The following is an 18,624-nucleotide window of genomic DNA, read 5'->3' as shown; positions in this document are numbered from 1 at the left end:
ACATAAAATATGCTTCAATTAAGCTATTTTGCACAGAATACCTGGCTTATTAGTATATCAATTTTTTCCTTCCTAGTCTGAATAGAAGTCACTAAGGTGTTGCTAAGTAGCTAATTCTGGTCCAGAATTCAGAATTTCTATTGTCTTGGACAACATTTGTTGGCAGCACCAGCACTGCTGTCTTTCCTTGTTCCAAGGCGCAGGGCAGGAGGCAGGCTCTGCGAGGGCAGGAGGATGTTGTGCAGTGCCAGCAGATCTCCATTATCAGATGCTCTCCAACAGGGTGTCAGTGGTGCAGCGTTCCCCCCCGACATCTGGCCATATGCTTCCTTTACCACTTTTGCCACCTTTACTACTGTCATTAGTCCTCAGTCCCTGGGTGAGCTGCTCCAGGGAGCTCTGAGCACTGCAACTGCACCTTCATACCCTGCTGGGAGAGAAAAGAGGGAAGATGGATTGCAACTGTTCAGACTTAGGTCTGACAGCACTTTCACCAAGCCCAGGTGCTGGTGGAAAAAACTTGTTATAGAGCCAGGGATGTGTGTTTTATTACCCGATGCTCTTTGTAGCTATGCTTTCTGTATGAACATACAAATTGCAAAGTAGCAAAGTATTTGAAGTATTTCTAGAATGCCTGAGAAGCAGAAAACGAGCTGGGTCTTCAGTTATTTTCCTGGAGAATTGCTCTAATGGTATATGTGTGTGCATGTGTTCAACCTCAGGTTGAATTTCCACAGATAAGATTTATGTGACTGACTGGTTCAGCTCCATCCTAACTTTGTTGTGGATTTCAACAGTTTGGAAGACAGAAGGGATCTTTCTTTCCTGTGTCTGTATTTACCTGTCTGAAATATCATGAACTCTGATGTCAGAGAAACAAATAGGGAAATAATGTAGTGGAAAGCTTTTCTGAAAGAGTTACAAATTCAGTCCAGAGGAGGGATAAAGTTCCTCTCCCTTGCTGAAATCCCTATTCACTGGGGATTCAGAGAGGGAAAGAGAGAGTTAGTTTAATGCTTTCTTAGAGATTGTTTTTCTTTGAATTCTGCTCCCCCCCACCTTCCTAGCACACACTTCTACATATTGCTGACTCTAAAAGCATTCACAGAGGTCAAATTATTGAAAGTTCAACCAAGTTTTCCTAAGCTATCACAGTTTACCCACTATCCTCACAGACTATCTGAGCAGTGATTAAATAGCTATCAGCTCTGGCATCAGAAGCCATAAACTGACTCCTTAGCCCCTACATTTTGTGTGATATTGTTTGATCTTCCAGAGACGATTTGCACCTACACACTCTGTTCAACAGAATCAGACTTGTGATTTATCTATGAAAAAAACCCACCCTCATTAAGTTTTCCAGTCTAGGAAGTCAAATAGGGCAGATGTATGAAGGTGACAGCCAGTGGTTATGGTTTTGTTGGCCTTATATCTTTGTCATATACTAATGAACCACTCAGCACAAGAAGGGAAAAAAAATAGAAAAAAACCCACCACAAAACAACAGAGAGAGAAGAAGAAAGGTCCAGAAAAGAACAATGATCATAGCAGATGTTGCGTATGCTTTCAGTTTGTGGTTTGCCACAATTCACCTGGACTATTTAAAAGCCTGTGATGAATGGGTGGCACACAAGATAGTGTTGTGTCTTTCAAGCCTTTGACAGTTGGCAGTAAAGGTTGCTAAGCAAAATTACATAGGGCCAAAAGGCTGGCCATGATGGATCCCAGATACGATAGAACTGGAGATTTTCTGTATACGGAGTGATAAGGAGTGACTTTAGGGCTGACAGGAATGGCTTGCATACTATGACAAATGAAGAGGTAAGGATGTGACTGTTGGCGTAGTACGTGAGAAACACAGGATCAATTTCTTGTCCTGTTAACGTCTTAGTGTGTGGCCCTGACTGAATCCTTTAGGATCAGACCTCGAAAGGTGTACGGGGGTCTAAAGATGCAAATCAGAACATAAGGGGACTTTCAAAGACAAGTAGGAAATCCAGAAAACCGTATTTTGGTAGTGATCTATGTCATATTTTTCTGAGTTGTAGCAGGGTTTTGTGCAGGAAAATATCTCATGTATTGTCAGTTGTTCCAATTTTGAAAAAATGTGGGTGATAAGAGCCGAAATAGGATTCAAATGCCAAAGTAACTGAATCTGTAATGAATTTGGGTGTGATACACCTTGCAAGTTGCCTCTTCAGCCAGCAGCAGGGAAAAGGACAGCACTCGTTTCTCATCTATCTTTTCAGAGATCCACCAGCCATTAAATGTGGGGGTAGAGAAGCAAGTCATTCTGCAGCGGGTCATTTGGGAGGAGACCTTCTGGCTTGATTAGGCTTCCCTCAAAAAAGTTCAAAACATCAGGCCTGGAGCAGGATTTAAGGAGCCACAAGTTTCATGGCTGCTGTTGCTCTGTTTTCCCATTTTTCTTAAATTGGCTTTTCTCTGAAGAATTAGAACATCAAATATTTCTTTGCATTTCCCTCATCTCCTGTAAAAAAACATATGTCCTTGCCAGTATTTCCTCAATGAAGGTCCAACAGCCAATAAACATAAGCAATCAGAGGGACGGAAGTCTCTGTACTGGGAAGTTAATAGACTTGGAAGTTTTGTTCAATTTGAATGAATACCCCAGAGCTAATCCATTGGAAAGAGAAGCTACTGACCCATACCAGGAGCTTTTTGTGACTCTTATTAATGTCACATGCCTGGAACTGAGCTATTAAGGTGGGTTTCTTAACATGGCCCTGGGTATCACAGTTGCCCTACATTTGCGTACAAGATGGACATCAGGCGGCAGGGGCCAAGGGAATGCGAAAGGTTTGCTTAGTTCTGAAGAGCAATCTGAAATGCTGCTGTTCAGACAGGCATATAACCTGTCTACAGAACAGGATGCAAAGAATATTTTTGAAGAATTTGATGAGGTGTTTAATAGACCTGAAAGCATTGTGAATAAAACACATCATACTGATACAGATCCCATTATGCTGCCAAAAGTACGAGAATCACATAGAGTACAGTCTCATTAGTCCTGAGAAATGAAGGAAAAGTTGATTGTGACAAGATGGTAAGATGCGGTGTTACTGAGAGAACACAGATACTAACTGGTGTGGTTAGCAACCTGATCACATGCAATAATAAGAAATGTTATGGATTTATGTAGATTCAGGAGATTTGAATAAGGCTACCAAATGCAACGTAGCCCAAGGGAGCGCTGGGGAAAGACATGTCTAGACTTCCAACAGCAAGAATATTTCCAGATCTAGATGCAAGCCTGCAATTTTGGCAACTCCATTTTGATAAAATGTTAAACTCTATACCTTCAGTTCCCTTTTTGCTGATGCATTTTTAAGTAACTTTGCTCTGTGATTGCTTCAGAACTTAAAGAGTGGCACTCCACAGAATTCTAGGTCCTTTAAAATCCAGGTGGAAGCATCTATTTATAACTCCTGAGCTAATGTGATAACCATCAACACTGTAAAAACAACAGCTGATATCCAGTTCAGCAAGTCTGGATATCAAAAGCATTTTTCTTCATTGTATAGGCCTTTCATAGGCTTCTTTCTCCACCCACCCCCCCCTTTTTTTTTTCTCCTTCCATAAGGAAAAGAGAACAACTATGTCAGCATTAAGCTCTGTGTCAAGTAGATTCCAGGTTTAGATTCTTGTCTGATATAGGCAAAGGACTTGAACCTAGAGGTAGAGGCCTTCAGAAGTGAGGCGACAACACCAGTTCCCAATTCTTCCCTCTCCATTAGCTGGTGCATGCACTGCATCTACACACGCACGCCCGCACGCACACACACCCACACACCCACCCCCCATCATATACGCACAAGGATTATTTTCTAGCATTCTTTTTCACCATGTTTCTAGTAAGTCCCCACGAAAATCTGTAGTGTCCCAGACGAGACTGTGGTGGTTCACAACATAAAAGCAACATGTGGGAGATGACGTCTGGATATTCTTAAATGGGATTTTGCTCCTGAAGTAAATACGTTGTGAAACTGCATCCTCACACATCACACAACAAATGCATAATTGGGCTTTAGACTGAGCTGCCTTTTGAGCCAATAATTATTCGTTTTTTCTAAGGCATGTTACAAGTATCGTTATATATACAACTGGAGCAATTTAGAAGGGACCCTTTACAGAATTGTAAATATTCTGCTTATCAAGCAATTCACCTGCTAAGGAAGAAAATATCAGGGAGGGTATCCGAGTTAAGATTTCACATTTCCTACAGGAGTATGTTCCCTCGGGAGGTTTTTAGCAATCAGTTACAGACTGAGAGTGTTGGGTGCGTTTTTTTGTAGGTTGTTTTTGTTTTGTTTTGTTTTTTTCTTCTCTGATTTTAAACAGAAATTGCACACTCAACCCATGAAAACTTTCCATCAAGAATTACTGGATTAGTACTGCATAACAAAAATGGACCCTGGTAATTCCTGCGTATTTCTGAGAAGGACCTGATCACATCAATATAAACAAGTAATGACTCATCTAAAACACAGGAAATTATTCTGAAAACCAAGTAGGTGTTTAAATCACATGAAAGACTGTCTTAGAGCAGTTAGGCTTTCAGGAGCTTCTAAGTGTAAAAATCACAGCAGCACAAGAAGGTTTGAAATAATCACGACTCAAGCAATACTATTTCTGAGTAACAAGAAGCACCAAATTATGCCAACTTGTGACTGAAAGAGTATTCTGCATGCATGGTCAACAAGTGAAAGAAAGCCCAGACACATCCAAATATAATTTTTTGTAGAATCTATCAACGTGAAGCTGCTGCACATATTGAAAGGTGGTATAAAAAACTCCAAACCAGAACGCCACACAGAGTGGGACCAGAAATGTTATGCAGAGCCCATAAGTGCCTATCTGGGCTTTGAGACGTAAAACACTGTATAGAATGTCATATAAATGCCATTACAGAAAATAAAAATAAAATCTGCAACAAATGTGGGAAATGATGCAGAACTGTTACTCCTTTTGAACTTGCTGAGCAACAATGGAATGATTAATTAAGCTAATAACTGTGGTCTTCTTCAGGGGGGAAGGGTATTGTTTGAAGAACTGGGGAGAGTTTGGACTCTACTTTTTCCTTCTCTCTAAACTCAGCAGCTAGATCACTGTCAAAAGACCAAAGGAAAAAAAAGGTGAATAGATTGTTATTTGAAAGTGAGTTGTTGCCCACCCTGAATTCCCAGAGTTGACGTTTCTGGCACTTGCCGTCACAGCATTGGCCAAATCATTCCTTCCAAGCGGAGCCCAGTTTCGCCTTGGCAGAAGCACCATATGGCAATGGGTGTCTTTGAGCTATAAAGCCTCTTCAAGCACTACTGAAGTGCTGCCATTGCCCCTCTCCTTATAAGGGGGTGCAGCATATGCTCTCCTGACTAGCTGATTAGCACTACTTAGAGCTAAATAGCAGGAGGACAACCCACAGGATCAGTTTTTACCCTTCTCTGTGTCTTTAGATGGGCACATCCCACAGAGGAGGGCAACACGTGAGTGGTCTGTCACATGAAGGATGCAAAAAGTATCTCTCATCTCTGCTAAAATGATGCTGTTCTTTCTCTCCTGGATGCAGTCTTTGATAAATTGCTACTCAGTGTACCTAATCCGCATGTTTTCTGGCAATATATGTTGACTGGGGATGATGATTTGGGGTTTTTTGGTTGCTGTAAAATAGTCTGGAGTGTTACACTTTTGTTCAACATGAGAAAGCTAGGATTTTAGCTTCGTACTCTCATTACCTTATAAGAAAAGAAAAGAAAAAAAAAAAAGTACTTGTGCCTCCTTTATGTAACCAGAAGTAAATTGAGTGTAACAACATCATTGTAGAATGATGTGCTTTATAAAGTCCTGAATATGGTGCATCTTTTGTGTTTTGTTTCTAATTGTTTCCTGGATACAAAAGGATAATTCATTTAGGCCAATTCTCCAAATAATCTCAAAGTGACATGAATTCCTTTGCAGAGTGAATGTCTGTAGCAAGTAATCCATGGAAAACAGACAGGCGTCTCTTGTCATTTTGGAGCTCTAATCCACTGCCTGGAGCATGAAAATGCGCAGGATAACAAGTGTGGGAATGACCAAAATCAACATTATTTTTTTATTTTCTTAACAACGCTACTGATCAATAGAATTGCTGAATCTGGCAGATACAATGCCACGGGATTAATGAATTAAGCTCAGGAAGCAGAAGACTTTGTTAAAGAGGAGAGGGGAAAAGCCCCTTCTTTTCCACTGGCATGTGAATATTAAGCAATGAAAGCAGCAGTGACAGAATTTTAGCCCTTGCTTTGCCATAGCAGCAAGCCTTGTTCTGCGCGAGTCTTTACATTTTAATTAGAACCACACTGACACCCGCATTTTCAACTATGAACTTCAGCTGCAAAGTTAAGACTGTTTCCTAAATGCTGGTTTAGTAGGTAGGTCTGAGTGCAGAAAGGAGATGTTGCCTTCTATAAAATGGGGAGCGTAGTGTGGTTGCCCTTGGCAGGAGCGGACAACAGGTTTTTAACCTGCACTAAACAATGATAAAAGGAAGGAAGAGATCTCACTGAAATACACTTTTTTTTCCCCCAGAAAAGTACAGAACAAAATAAAAAGGAGTCATCACACTTCTTTGAGGATGCCAACGTTTTGTAAACGTTGATTGCCAGCTTCTCTGTCAATCCTACGTTAGGAACGTCATGCAGGGCACATATATTTGACATTGGCTTCCAAAATGCACATTATATTGATATTCAGCACAGCACGGAAAATTTAATAAACCATCACTCACTGGAAGGGGGCTGTTCAGCCATGTGGGAGGGGAGAGCTGCAGTTTGCTTGTGTGTTTGTATTTACAACTCCTTAACATTTAGAAGACCTCTGGGGATTTTGCATCTCCTTTTGTTTAAACAAACAAACAAAAGCCATTATCTAGTTTCTTGGCATAAAAATCTAAGACGATTATTGTTATCATCATGCAGTATTAGAAATGGGAAGGTTTGGAGCATTTTAACTTAGAAGACCACTTCAGGGAATACTCCAGTGTAATTTATAAGCCCCTCTAGACCTGTACATGTCTTGAACTGATGGCTGAAGTGGGCTTTACTAGGAATGTCTTTTGCCAAGCTGGAGCAGCACAGGAGGTGGGGAGGGCGGGAGGGTTAGCGCAACCTTCCCTAACAAGGCTTTAAAAGCTTCAGCGGTAAAGTTACGCTGATGGAAGAGTTTGTTACTTGTTTTTTAACTGGGAACAACCCGAGGAATATTACGTTATGGGCAGATGTTATTTACGTGGGTAGCAGCGTTGTGGGCGGTGTTGTGCTGTTGTTGTTTTGAAAGGGGGGGCGGCTGTGAGATGAAATACATAAATAAATAAATAAATAAATAATAGTGGGGTTTTTTTACAAAAAAAAAAAACAAAAACCAACAAACCCCACAACTCGGACAGTGACATGAAATAGCTCGTGACAATCCCTCGCTCCGTGCCTTTCCCAAGCTGGGTGGAGGTCATATTCTCTCTAATCTCTGCTGCGATGCGTTTCTTTTTTTTTCTTCCTCTTTTTTTTTTTTTCCTTCCTCTTTTTTTTTTCTTCTTATTTTTTTGCCTTTGTTTTTCCTTTTTTTTCCTTCTTTTTTTCACCTTTTTTTTTTCCTCCCCCCCCCCCCCCCCCTTTTTCAGTTGTTCATATATTTTTGTTTGGTTGGTTTTCTTTTTTTTTTTTTTCGTGTGTGGTGTGACAGCAGGGGAAGGGGGGGTGGGGGGTGCCGAGCTTCCCTGCGCTCCCATTGTCAGCCGCTCCCGGGAGCGCGGGCAGAGCCGGTGCCCCCCGCGCCTCCATGTGCGCGGGCAGCGCGGGGCCGCGCCGCGCCCGCCCCCGCCGCCCCCCCCCGGGACCCGCCCGCCGAGCGGGGAGCGGGGCACCGGCCAGCCCCGGCGCCGGCCCCGGCCCCTGCCCCCGGCCCGCATCATGCCGCCCCCCCCCGCCGCCCGGGGGCTGCCTCCTTTTCCGGCCGGCGGCGTGTGCGTGAGAGGGGCTTGAAGTTGCCCCGGCGGCGGCGAGGCGGGGGGCCGGGGCGGCTGGCGGCGGCGGGGCGCGGCGGGGCGCGGAGCGGAGCCCACCCCCATCACCTGTTACCTCCGCTCCCCAGGTTGCCTGAAGTTCCCCGGCAGCGCCCGGCAGGACGGGGAGCGCCACGGCTGCGGCTCGCAGGGACCCTCCGGTGGCTGCTGCAGCATGGGCTGGCTCAGGGGGATTGCCTTGCTTTCCTTGGGAGTATTACTAGCGGGAAGAGTGAACTGCCAGCATGTGAAGAATAACGTGCCGAGGCTCAAATTATCCCACAAAGGTAAGTCCTGTTGTTCTCTCCGATTCTCCGGTTTCCTCCAAACCTCCCCTCCTTGCCCCGCCGCTCTCTCCCCGCGCCACCTTCCTCCCTGCTTCTCCTTACCTTCCAGAGGGGGGACCTGGCATCGGGAGACATTTCGGGGGGGAGGGGGGGGAACCAAACCCAAAGTAGAACAGAGGCGAACCCCCAGCGAAGCTCCCCGGCAGCCGCTCCGAGCGGCGGCGGTGCCCGGCAGCGCACAGACAAAGAGGAGTTAGTTGCGGTTGCAGCCCAGGGCTCGGGATCGTGCTGAGCCGTGCGGGAACAGGGGTGTCCAGGCTGCTGCGCTATTTCTGCGGACTTTACTCTTTTGGTTTTTTTTTTTGGTTTTTTTGGTTTTTTTTTAACATAAGGTGTCTTTGGCCACCCAGCAAATCTCCCCCGTGCCGGGCGTGTTAGTGCAGCCACCGTACCCGCTCCGCTTCAAAAGGCACGGAATAGGCGCAGATTTTTATATATATATATATTTATATATATATATGTGTGTATATATTTTTTCCCCCTAGTTGAGGCACGAAGTGGTTAACGTTCGAGTCATGAATATTCAGGCTGTACAAATCTGACAATCAGATGCCGAACATAAGCAGTAGATGGTGGCTTTGCCAAGAAACTATAAACTGAAAGGAACAGATCAGTCCAGAAAAGGAGGCAAGGACTGCGAGGCACAGGAACCATCGCCTATGGATGTTAAATGCGGTGCCATTTCTCCGAGCTGGGATTATTTTCCCTGCGATCTGATGCGCTTCTTTAGCCATCACAGGGAAGGTGTAACTGAAGGGGAAGAGCTGCGAGGTTGCCTTTACGTTTGACATTGTGTAATGCCACTCGGGCTGCAATTGCCAGTAATTAACTTTTGTATAAGGCTGCCTGCTTTAGAGGAGGGCTCTGGAGCAGGCAGGCTCCTGCTCGGCGTGGTTCCTCTCTTAAGTACATTTTCAGAAGCATTCGCCCAATCTGGAGAATGTGCAACTGGGAAAGAAGTTGAAGGCGTTGAGAACTGTAGGGTATGGTTTCCAAAAGGGAGGTCTGTGCATCCCTGCGGACGTGCCTGTCTCCGAGGAGCTGCCTCCTCATCACGCTCGGGTCACTGAAGGCTGGCAGCAGGAGCAGCCACGGTTCTGAAAGCAGGGAGGAAAAGTAACGCACTGCTGCTACAGTGGGAAAAAAGAGAACATGTGTGTGCATGCCTGGTCATAGATGTCAGTCTCAGTTTACAGGAGAGTGTCAGTGCATCTCTTGCCAGTAGAAATACATTTTCCAATTAATTTCATCTTTCTTGTGCTGCAAATGAGAGGGGGAAAGTCCTGTCTGATATGAGGCAGACGTAATTTCTGCACTCCAGATGATAAAAAAAAATAATCAAACACCTGCAAAACTTGGATGCACTGTATGAAATAAATGCATGTGCAGGTTTTTATTAAAGAACACATGTATGCATATTTGTGTGTATTTACACTTGGTATGTGTAAAAAGAAGTGTGAGGGCTTGAGAATCTGTTAACTTGGTTTTCATAAGAAAAAACACTTGTATTTAACACAAAATTAATTATTTTGGGTAATGGAGTCTGAAGAAAGCTTCTACCATAACTACGCGTCATGTCAGAAAAATAATTATAAAACTCTTAATTGCTTCCAAACTTTTACAGTTGTACTGAAACTCAGATTAGTATATAGAAGCATAAATGCTATAAAAATATCCTGTAAAGGGTTTTAAGGGCTAATTAATTATTTATTTATTTCACCCTTTTAAAGTTTATTGATGGCTCAAGTCTGCTGCCCCGGCTAAAGTCTGCTACCCCCGCTCATGCCTACTAAATGCACAGAAACTAATTTCAAATGGTCATCAGATCTGACTGATGGTGGTTTGTTTTGTTTGTTTTATTTGTTGTTAGTTTTTTTGTTGTTTTATTTTTGGTTTTTTGGGTTTTTTACTGTTTTCTTTTTTTCACCCGGCTGGTACTGTATCCATGTGCAGTTTAGCAACATTTTGCTACTCTGCTGATTGGTTGTATTCCAGTTCTGCTCTTGCTGGGAGAAAGAGTCTCATTTTCATTTTTTAAATAAATCAGGCATCAAATTTTGATATACCCTCAGTCCTATATGAGCAAAGCAGGAAACTGAAAGGAACATTGAAACTGTTTTCTGTGATGGTAAATGGGTGTAAAAAGAAAATGAGTTCAAATGCTGAGCAACCCTGTTTTCTACCTATCAGAGAAAGTAAATGCAGAGTTAATTCAAAGCAAGTGAAAGACTGAAGAGCTACAGGAGTTTACACTCTGGCCTTTGATTCATATATTTGATTTAAAATGCGTGTAACCCTACAAATCAGCTCAGGCTACTCACGTGCTCCGTGTTAAGTACCGGTGTAAATGCTTGGCCAGGTCAAGAGGAGCGTGCTGCTGTGCTGCTGCGTTGATCCCTAAGTATGGGGATACCATTACTACTCAGGGAAAACTAAGCCTTATCAGCTGGTGCTTTTCCAGACAAATTTTGCTTCCAGCCACAGTATTCTCTGCCCAGTTCAATGTTAACACCTTGCGTAGGAACAGCCTAAAGAGCTGCAGGTATTGAAAATATGGCTTTTAGGTACTGACTGAATACCTTACAGGCTAATAGGTGTCTCTCGGGGTATATCTCACTGCTATATGACTGTGTGATTCATCTCTGTTCAAACTGCTTGCACTTAGGAAAAGAAGCTATCCATTCTGCCTCTCCATGAAGAGCTGTGGGTGAGCAAAATAAACTTGTGATATTGAGGCAGGAAAAAAAAAAAGGCAGGTTGAAAAAGAGTGATCCAAGTGACTTCTCTTTTCAGTGACTGTCCTTGTGTTTTCTTTTAACATGCATGCTTGTTTTTTGCCTAAACAAATACCTTGCAGCTGATTGTCGGTGCTTTATTTCAAAAGAAAGGCAAGGATGTGTTTTAACTTCTTGTTTTGCTTGACTAATTAGATGTCAAACATGGTTAAAAAGCTGGGGCATTTGCTTTAAAAGTTAGCAAAATGAGTCATGAAGGGTTAAATCCCTGCCAACCTTGATTTCCTATGGTCACTTGTTTTCAAAGGTCCAGTATTTAGCTCTGCCATTTCCCAGGTTGCTGGACAGAAGTTACGGTGAGCTCCTATTCTTGCTTCCTCTTAACTTCTTGTCACTCAGCCCGGCAGAAGATGAGAAGCATCCTGCGGGGCATGTTACGGATAGGAAGAGGAAGAGAAAGTGTACAAATGCATATATTAAGGCCACATCTGCGGTCTGAAAAGGTTCTTTCTGTTTATTGTAAAACAGAGTTCTGGTTATTTGGTTTATATCACCTTGATTTTGGTGGCATATTAAAGGAAGGAAATTCGAGGAGAGCACTAGGGAAATCCTTGTCCAGCTGAAATCTGTGGTGAAACTCCTGTTGGGTAGCATCAGGGTTTTGCTCTGTACGTTTTAAAGTTTCCAAGCATTTTCATCTTAGTGCATGGCTTGCAAAGGTTTTGCACAAGTGATAGTTATCTCCTTATTTCACTCAAAGGGAATTAATATAATTAAAGGCCTGATCCAAAGTTCATTGCAGTCAGCAAGTTCTGGATCCTAGCCTAAATGTGATAAAACCAGCTATAAAACTGAGAGCTCAGCTGAGCCCTTCAACCTCCGAGCTCCTCTTTTTCTGTCCTTCAAAGACTCTGTGTCCTTATTGTAGAGTATGTCAAAAGTAAAGGAATCATTCCTTAAAGAATGTAGGAGGGTTTGCTGTTTGTTGGTTTTTTTTTGTTGTTGTTGGGGTTGTGTTTTTTTCATCTCATTGGCTTCAGTGTCAGTTGTAAGTCTCTGTATTGTGTCACTGGGTCACAGATTCAGTTCAGGAAACTTCTTTTGAGCACAGAGTTCTCAGAAAGATGGTGATCAAGTTGAGTGTGCAAAGTTTAAAACAATAAATATAGCCTTAACTCCAGATGGATTTCTTGTATCGTTTATTGTTTCCTATTTTTTTTTTGCTGTCCTCTGTATGGGGAGGTAACGGCACAAAGAGAGATGGAACCAGCGACAGTGACCTTTAAATATAAACATATAAACCCAAAGAAAGAGAGTTTCCATTAATGATTCCTTGATTTACAGATTTTTCCTGAGGCAGCCCCAATTTTTGTCTCCACATGAGTAAATCTTGTGAACCCAGCTTTCTCAAATCCATCTGTCGCGTCCTATTTGTCTATTGAAAATTACTAAATGCTGTAAGTATGTTTTGTAAGAGTACATGTGTGGTTCTCCTTTGTTATTGTTGCTCAATTGGATACATATTACTGGAGAATAAGTAACTGGAAAGGCACTGTGCACAGATTTAGCTCTACTGCTCCCTGGCTCTGACTCAAGCCATATTAAAAATAAGGATCTTGTTTAAAGTTGCAGTCATAGTGAGAACTGTTCCATCCTTGATGTGCAGTTGATTTACAATTTTATAGGGTGGATTTTCATACAGCTGAAATCCTGGCTTTTGTGAAAGCAATGGCAAAACTGTCTGTTCCCATCCATCCAACGTGCCATGGCGAGGGAGGAATGACACCGCACTGTACATATGCTAGTGTAAATATAATAGCTGGTTTGTAGTTTGTCGACCTGGTCTGGTTGTAGTTGATGACCTGCTGGTGGGTTTGGTTGTGGTTTTTCCTTTCCATCAAACTCTATAACTTGTGGCTCAAAACCTCCGCAAACATTGGGAAAGCAGGACAGAGTGGGAGAAGGAAACGGGGAGAGAAATATTAGCAAGGAAGCCTGTCTCCCATGAGTTAGGACCAGTACTAGAGTTTGTCTCAGATTTCAAGGTATCTGCCTAAAAAAAACTTTTGCTTGAGCTATCTTGTAAAGAGCACTGTCTGAGGAAAGAGCCTCCTTAACGTGCCCGAAAAGAGAAGGGCAGCCCAGGCTTGGGGAGAAGACTGTGAAGACAGGCACATGAGTGAGGTTCACTATCTAGGTGCAGGTTTGTAGCACTCTTCAGCTTCCACGGTTCCTGGCAGCATTTCTGCATGGCTCCAGCGCTCCCCAAGCCCACCGCAGAGGCGGTGAGGATGTCAGATGCTGCCGCAGCATCCTCAGCCTTCTTTTGCCCAGCGTGGCAAGCTCTTCAGAAGAAGAGCTGTGTGGGTTTTTTTCTCGTGTCAGTGGAGTGGGGTCTTCAGGAGACCTGGGGACTCTCAGGGGCAGTGGGAGAGTTACCCTGCCTGCTTCTGATGTGCCCCACAGGCTGGCAGGAGGGAGAAGCTGATGAAGGAAGTGCCTAAGCTCAGATCTTGCCTATATAGGGAGATTTTCTGCTAGCTAATTAGGGCCTGAGACAGGCAATGTAATTGGAACAAGGAGGGTGAAAACCTAGCACAGCATTCTCGTTTTGTGTTTCCAACTTTCCCATTTAATTCCAGTGGAAAAAGTGGTTTCTGAATTACAGAGCCTCCCTTTTCTGAGGAGCTGGAGATCTCTATAATTATTTGTGCTATACGGTTTGCAAATGATGGAATTATCCAGGGAAGGTGCCGTATTTACGGCAATGGAAACTCCTTTGCTGTGGACAAGGTGTGCAGCACACACACTTTTAGTGTTTGTTACAGCATCCTTAAAACCCTCCCCTAGTGAGGAATTTAACCATCCATAGTTCCACTGAACTCAATGGATCTACTGATGTGTCAAGCCTGCCTTGACTTTTACTCCTATGCTTGAAGTTTCTGGATCAGGACTGAAGTACCTATTTGTTTTCGTAGGGTTTATTCAGGTGTGATTTATTCCGTAAGGTTTATCAAAACAATATTTAAAATAAGAAACCCAGTCTTTGCAGTTGCTACAATGTAAACAGGTTATTTATGGTAATCTCTCCTGCATGTGCCTCTGTAAGTATAGAAAGCATTTACGTGGAGTTCCACCTGAGAAAAAACTGCTAAATGATTTGTATTTTTAACTATTTTTTTTTCTTGGAAGTGTTTTTTTTTGTTTTTTATTCGAGGCAGTGCTATACGCTGATCCTTTTAATATGGTTTTGGTTTACCTAATCACTGGTTCTGCATACGGTCTTTAATGCCTACAACTGAGAAACATCTTTTTTATTTACTTCCTCTGGCCCACAGGCTTTTTCCTGCATGTGTGTACCTGGAACATTGCAATAGAAGCACAAGCAATATAAAGGTGCTCCAGTATTTTGAACATTTTCTACGTCAGCTGGAGCCCGGCTGGACCCTAGTTCGATGTGAAGCAAAATCACATCTTCGCTTGAGGCAACGCCTCAGTGACTGAGAAGAAACCAAACCCTTCTAAGTTGTGTCACTGGTTGTGACATTTTCCAGTTGTTTGAAAGCTCAAAAGGGTGCAATTGTCTTCAGTCTCCCACGTGCTTATTTTTAAGCAAATGTGTGGGGTGGACCCTGGGAGCTCAATGTCAAATTTTGAAATGGAAGGTCTGTAGCTTGTCCTGGTGCTCTTGTTAATTAAGGTTACATGTGAAAGTTGCTGCCGGTGCTGTGCTGGTGCTGGTGGGCGATTCAGCGAATTCCTTCCCTTGCAGGATTAAAGCTCCCTTCAGGAATGTCTGCAAGTTCACGGTCCTCCCACATACAGCCTTCATATAGGTTAGCTGCTCTCTTTCAGTAACAGCTGTGGATGGTGAGAATAACTGTAGGGATAGTACATTTACTTGGCTTTTCCTGTTTTTTTTCCAAATGGGATAGTGCCCCGATGTACAAGACGGAAAAGGATGGCCACAGCTGTTGAGAGCATCAGAGGACTTGAGGGCACTGTAGCCTTCCTCCTGCACCACAGGAGGTTCTCTCTGGTGCCTTTCTTTGACAGACACAGCCAGCCACACTGGGCTTTTCACTGTCAGTGGATGGAGAGGTACCTCCAGAGAGCTAATCTTGGGTTAGGCAGACAGAATGAGACTTTAAGGGTGCTCATCGCTTTTCAGTGACTGTAAAAGGAATTAAGCTCCATGTTCATTCATTTAGATTCTTTCTTTCTGAGGAGGTATCAAAAGAAGGTGCCAATAGAATGCTACGGAAGAACTTGGGCTGTATACTGATCTAAAGCATCCTGATTTAAGAAATGCTCTCTGCTTAAATGAATATTTAAACTTGTGTAGAAATCCAACTGATTAAACTTATGTTTGCTCTCAGTACCTGTGATCCTGAGGTCACCTGTGACTCCATCTAAATTTGCATCACTTTCAGATGTAGCGAGAAACAGACAGTACCGTCACATTCTTCATATTCTTAAAACAGTTATCTAACTTACATCTCACATGTCACATGTCTCTCCTCCTTAATAAGCTCATCCTGAACCCAGTGACACTTGCTGGAAGTGACTGTCTGGGGCCGTAGAGCTTTATTAATTTAATATCTTAATTATTCGGAGCTTTCAGTAAGCTGTCCCCTGACCAGCTCAGCTACTTTTTGAATGTTTCCACACTTGCAAAGAAAAATGTCTTCAAGACTCGATTTTATATAGCATAGTTTGCAATCAAAAATGCATATGTATACATGCATGTCAGAGGACAGGTGCCTCAGCCCTGGCTGTCCCCTTTTCCAGCAGAATGATTTCAATAGTGAGACCAGGATGAAACCTAATTTAGGTTCATTTCTAAAAATCTGAAATAGACCTATGGTTTGGGGGATTCCTTTCTCATTTTGGAGATTACAGATTCCCCTTGAGCTAAACACATCTACAGCAATCCCTGAAATGTGTGAGCACTAGTCTACTTTGTGTCACATCTAGTTTACATCCTTTGCTGTTTGATAGCTGAATGCAGTAAAGTCAGAAGTTTTTGCCATTCCTCTAATATTTTAAAGTTGTTTGACATTTGTTGGGCTGCCTGCTTATCTCTCTGGCTGGATGTTGCAGAAACTTTAGAAGAGCAGTCAAATAAAATTCTCATCTCTTATAAATATTTTCGTGCGAAGTTGGATCTTGTGGGGAACAATCTGAGGAATGAAGTAGTTAGACGAAAGCAAATAACTTGTGGAAGGAGGAAAAAGAAAGCTCTTTACTCTCCACTCTAATGAAGCAAGGCTCATGTTGGTTCTGACGGCCCCTCTTGGCTCCTTTTGAAATTCCAGCCTTGTGTGAGAAAAGGACACAAAAAAGCTCTGTGAGATAATTTAAAGGATTTAGAGCTGCCTTTCAAGGGGGAGGGGTTGGTGGCCTTTTCTAGAGGCAACAGACGATAAATACAGCTCACAAGTACCCAAAAGGGCTGCAGAGAGTGCAGGGTACAGCTTTCATCACCAACTGGTGTGGAATGGCAATAGCCTTCCTTTGCTAGACACGGATCCTGTGTCTGGCCAGGGCATAGGGTGGGGTCTGTTAAGGTGAAGTGGAGATTTCAGGGCATTAATATCACTTTTATTTCCTTCATGGATTTTTCCAGTGGAACTTTACTGTTTTTTTGCAAGAACGTATAGTCTGAAAGGGTTCTGACTGCTGCTGAAGCTCTTTCTCTCAGATCACAGCAAGGGTCATAGCAGTGATGATGATGAGTGTTGCTCTACAGTATCTGTAGGCCAACGTGGTAGGTCCTGCACAAGGTCTCCATTCTGCTGAGCCCATGTGGTAAGTGCCAGTTCCACTTGTGCCAGAAGGGACAGCAGAATCAATGTCTGGGAATCCAGGAAAGAATACTGCATCCTGCAGGTTACTTTTTTTCTCGTATTCCCTTCTACTCCAGCAGATGAATGGCTGTATCAAAGCTTCTTGCTCTGATGGCCTTGCAGACAATAAAAACACATACCTGAGCTACCTGCAAATTGCAACATTAAGAAATCACTTGATTTCTCAGTTGCTGCTCTTCCGAGATGTGCCAGAGTCCATCCACCAAGACCAGCTGCAAATTCAGATGTACAGGTTAGGGTATGATAACATTGTCGAAGGAGCTTCAGCTGGCACTTCTCTGAAATGCCCTAGACGTCAGCGAAGCAGTGTTTGCAGGATGTTGGCTGTGTGGTTATCAGCATGGTAAACCTCCCTCCGTCTTGCTGTTGTGAACATGTATCCTCGGTCATTTGTACGCCAGCCGTAAACACTGATCTCCAGCGAACAAGCAAGCAAGATTTCATCTCAAGTGAAAAAAAAAGGTTTAGGAACTTGTTAAATTTGAAAGAACTTCCCTTGTAGCTCTTTTTCAAGGGGTGTTGTGAAACAAAGTAATATTATATGTTGAAAATTTTGGTTTTGTCTGTAGCCTGGGGTACTGAGATCAAGAGTAACAAAAATTTCCAATTTACTTTTTCAGATTTTATGTCTCCTCTGTGATGGAACTGTAATCTGCTGAGTAGTAGTCTTCCTTTTCTGACATTCTTTTACAATTTTGTGTCTTTCTTCATTCTTTTAACCCCCACTGGAACTCACATGCTTTGCTGAACAATAGTCACACAAATTAGGAAAGTTTTCTTACCTTCACCTCCAGATGGAGGTTGGAGGTTCACAGAAAGCCAGCACCATCGTGGATGACACACAGGGAAGTCTGTACTGTCATGGGAATCAAAGAAAACACCATAAATGTGAAATCCCATTAATTCTATGACTTTTCTGTGTCAGCTTCTTCACCTGTAAAGTGGTATTAAGTGATCTCATGAGGAATTGCTCGAGGTCAGAGACTTGCTGTGCCTATTCAAAGTTATGTCGTACTCTCAGAATAATCCCATTAACGCGTATATTCAAAGTTCAGTCAGAACTTATTTTTGATCAACATACAAAGGCCTTACAGGTACTTTCAAGTGATTATAATAATTATATTGACATCTCCATACACCTGTGACATGAAACACATGCCTATTGTCCAGAAAGCATATCTAATATAGTTCAGTTTGGGTATTCCAGACGGTTCTATACAGGAACCCTTCACAGTGGTTTTTAGAGCATCCACCTCTATTTCACATTAAATACACTGTGAAGGTGATTACCAAAGACTCTGAGGAAGAAGAGTCTTTGTGTTTAGTCTTTGCAATACTGTCTACCAAAGTATGTCAGTGCTTGCAAAACACTGGGCTATTTCTCTGAGTTTGAGCTAGCCTTCCCTTTTTTCCTAATCCTAAGCGATAATCATGTATTTAAATCAATAGGGAGTTAAAAAATGTACTTTTTCTTTTGTGCTTATCAGACAAAACAAAAAATGTCACTTTGGGCACTTCCTCCCTTTTCCACCCAGTCTGAACATAGCTGACCAGGGCACTGGTCTCTAAGACTTCTCTGCCCCTACAAGTGTACGTGTTTTCCTTCCCAAAAA

The 18,624-nt window shown here is 42.9% G+C and overlaps 1 protein-coding gene across 1 annotated transcript in view; it reads left to right on the top strand.

The window, feature by feature from the left end:
• Nucleotides 1-437: 437 nt before the first annotated feature.
• The window catches only part of SEMA3A (semaphorin 3A), a 177,644-nt gene continuing 159,457 nt past the window's right edge, over nucleotides 438-18,624 (top strand). The window contains exon 1 of the mRNA XM_080392039.1: nucleotides 438-8,346. Coding sequence (XP_080248165.1) covers nucleotides 8,235-8,346 — 112 coding nt within the window. The 5' untranslated portion in view covers nucleotides 438-8,234. The remainder of the gene's footprint in view (nucleotides 8,347-18,624) is intronic.

This window comes from Falco punctatus (assembly GCF_963210335.1).
Source record: "Falco punctatus genome assembly, chromosome: 6".
NCBI lineage: Eukaryota > Metazoa > Chordata > Aves > Falconiformes > Falconidae > Falco > Falco punctatus.
Note: the sequence above shows the minus strand (reverse complement) of the source record. Positions and strands in the feature narration are given on the sequence as shown.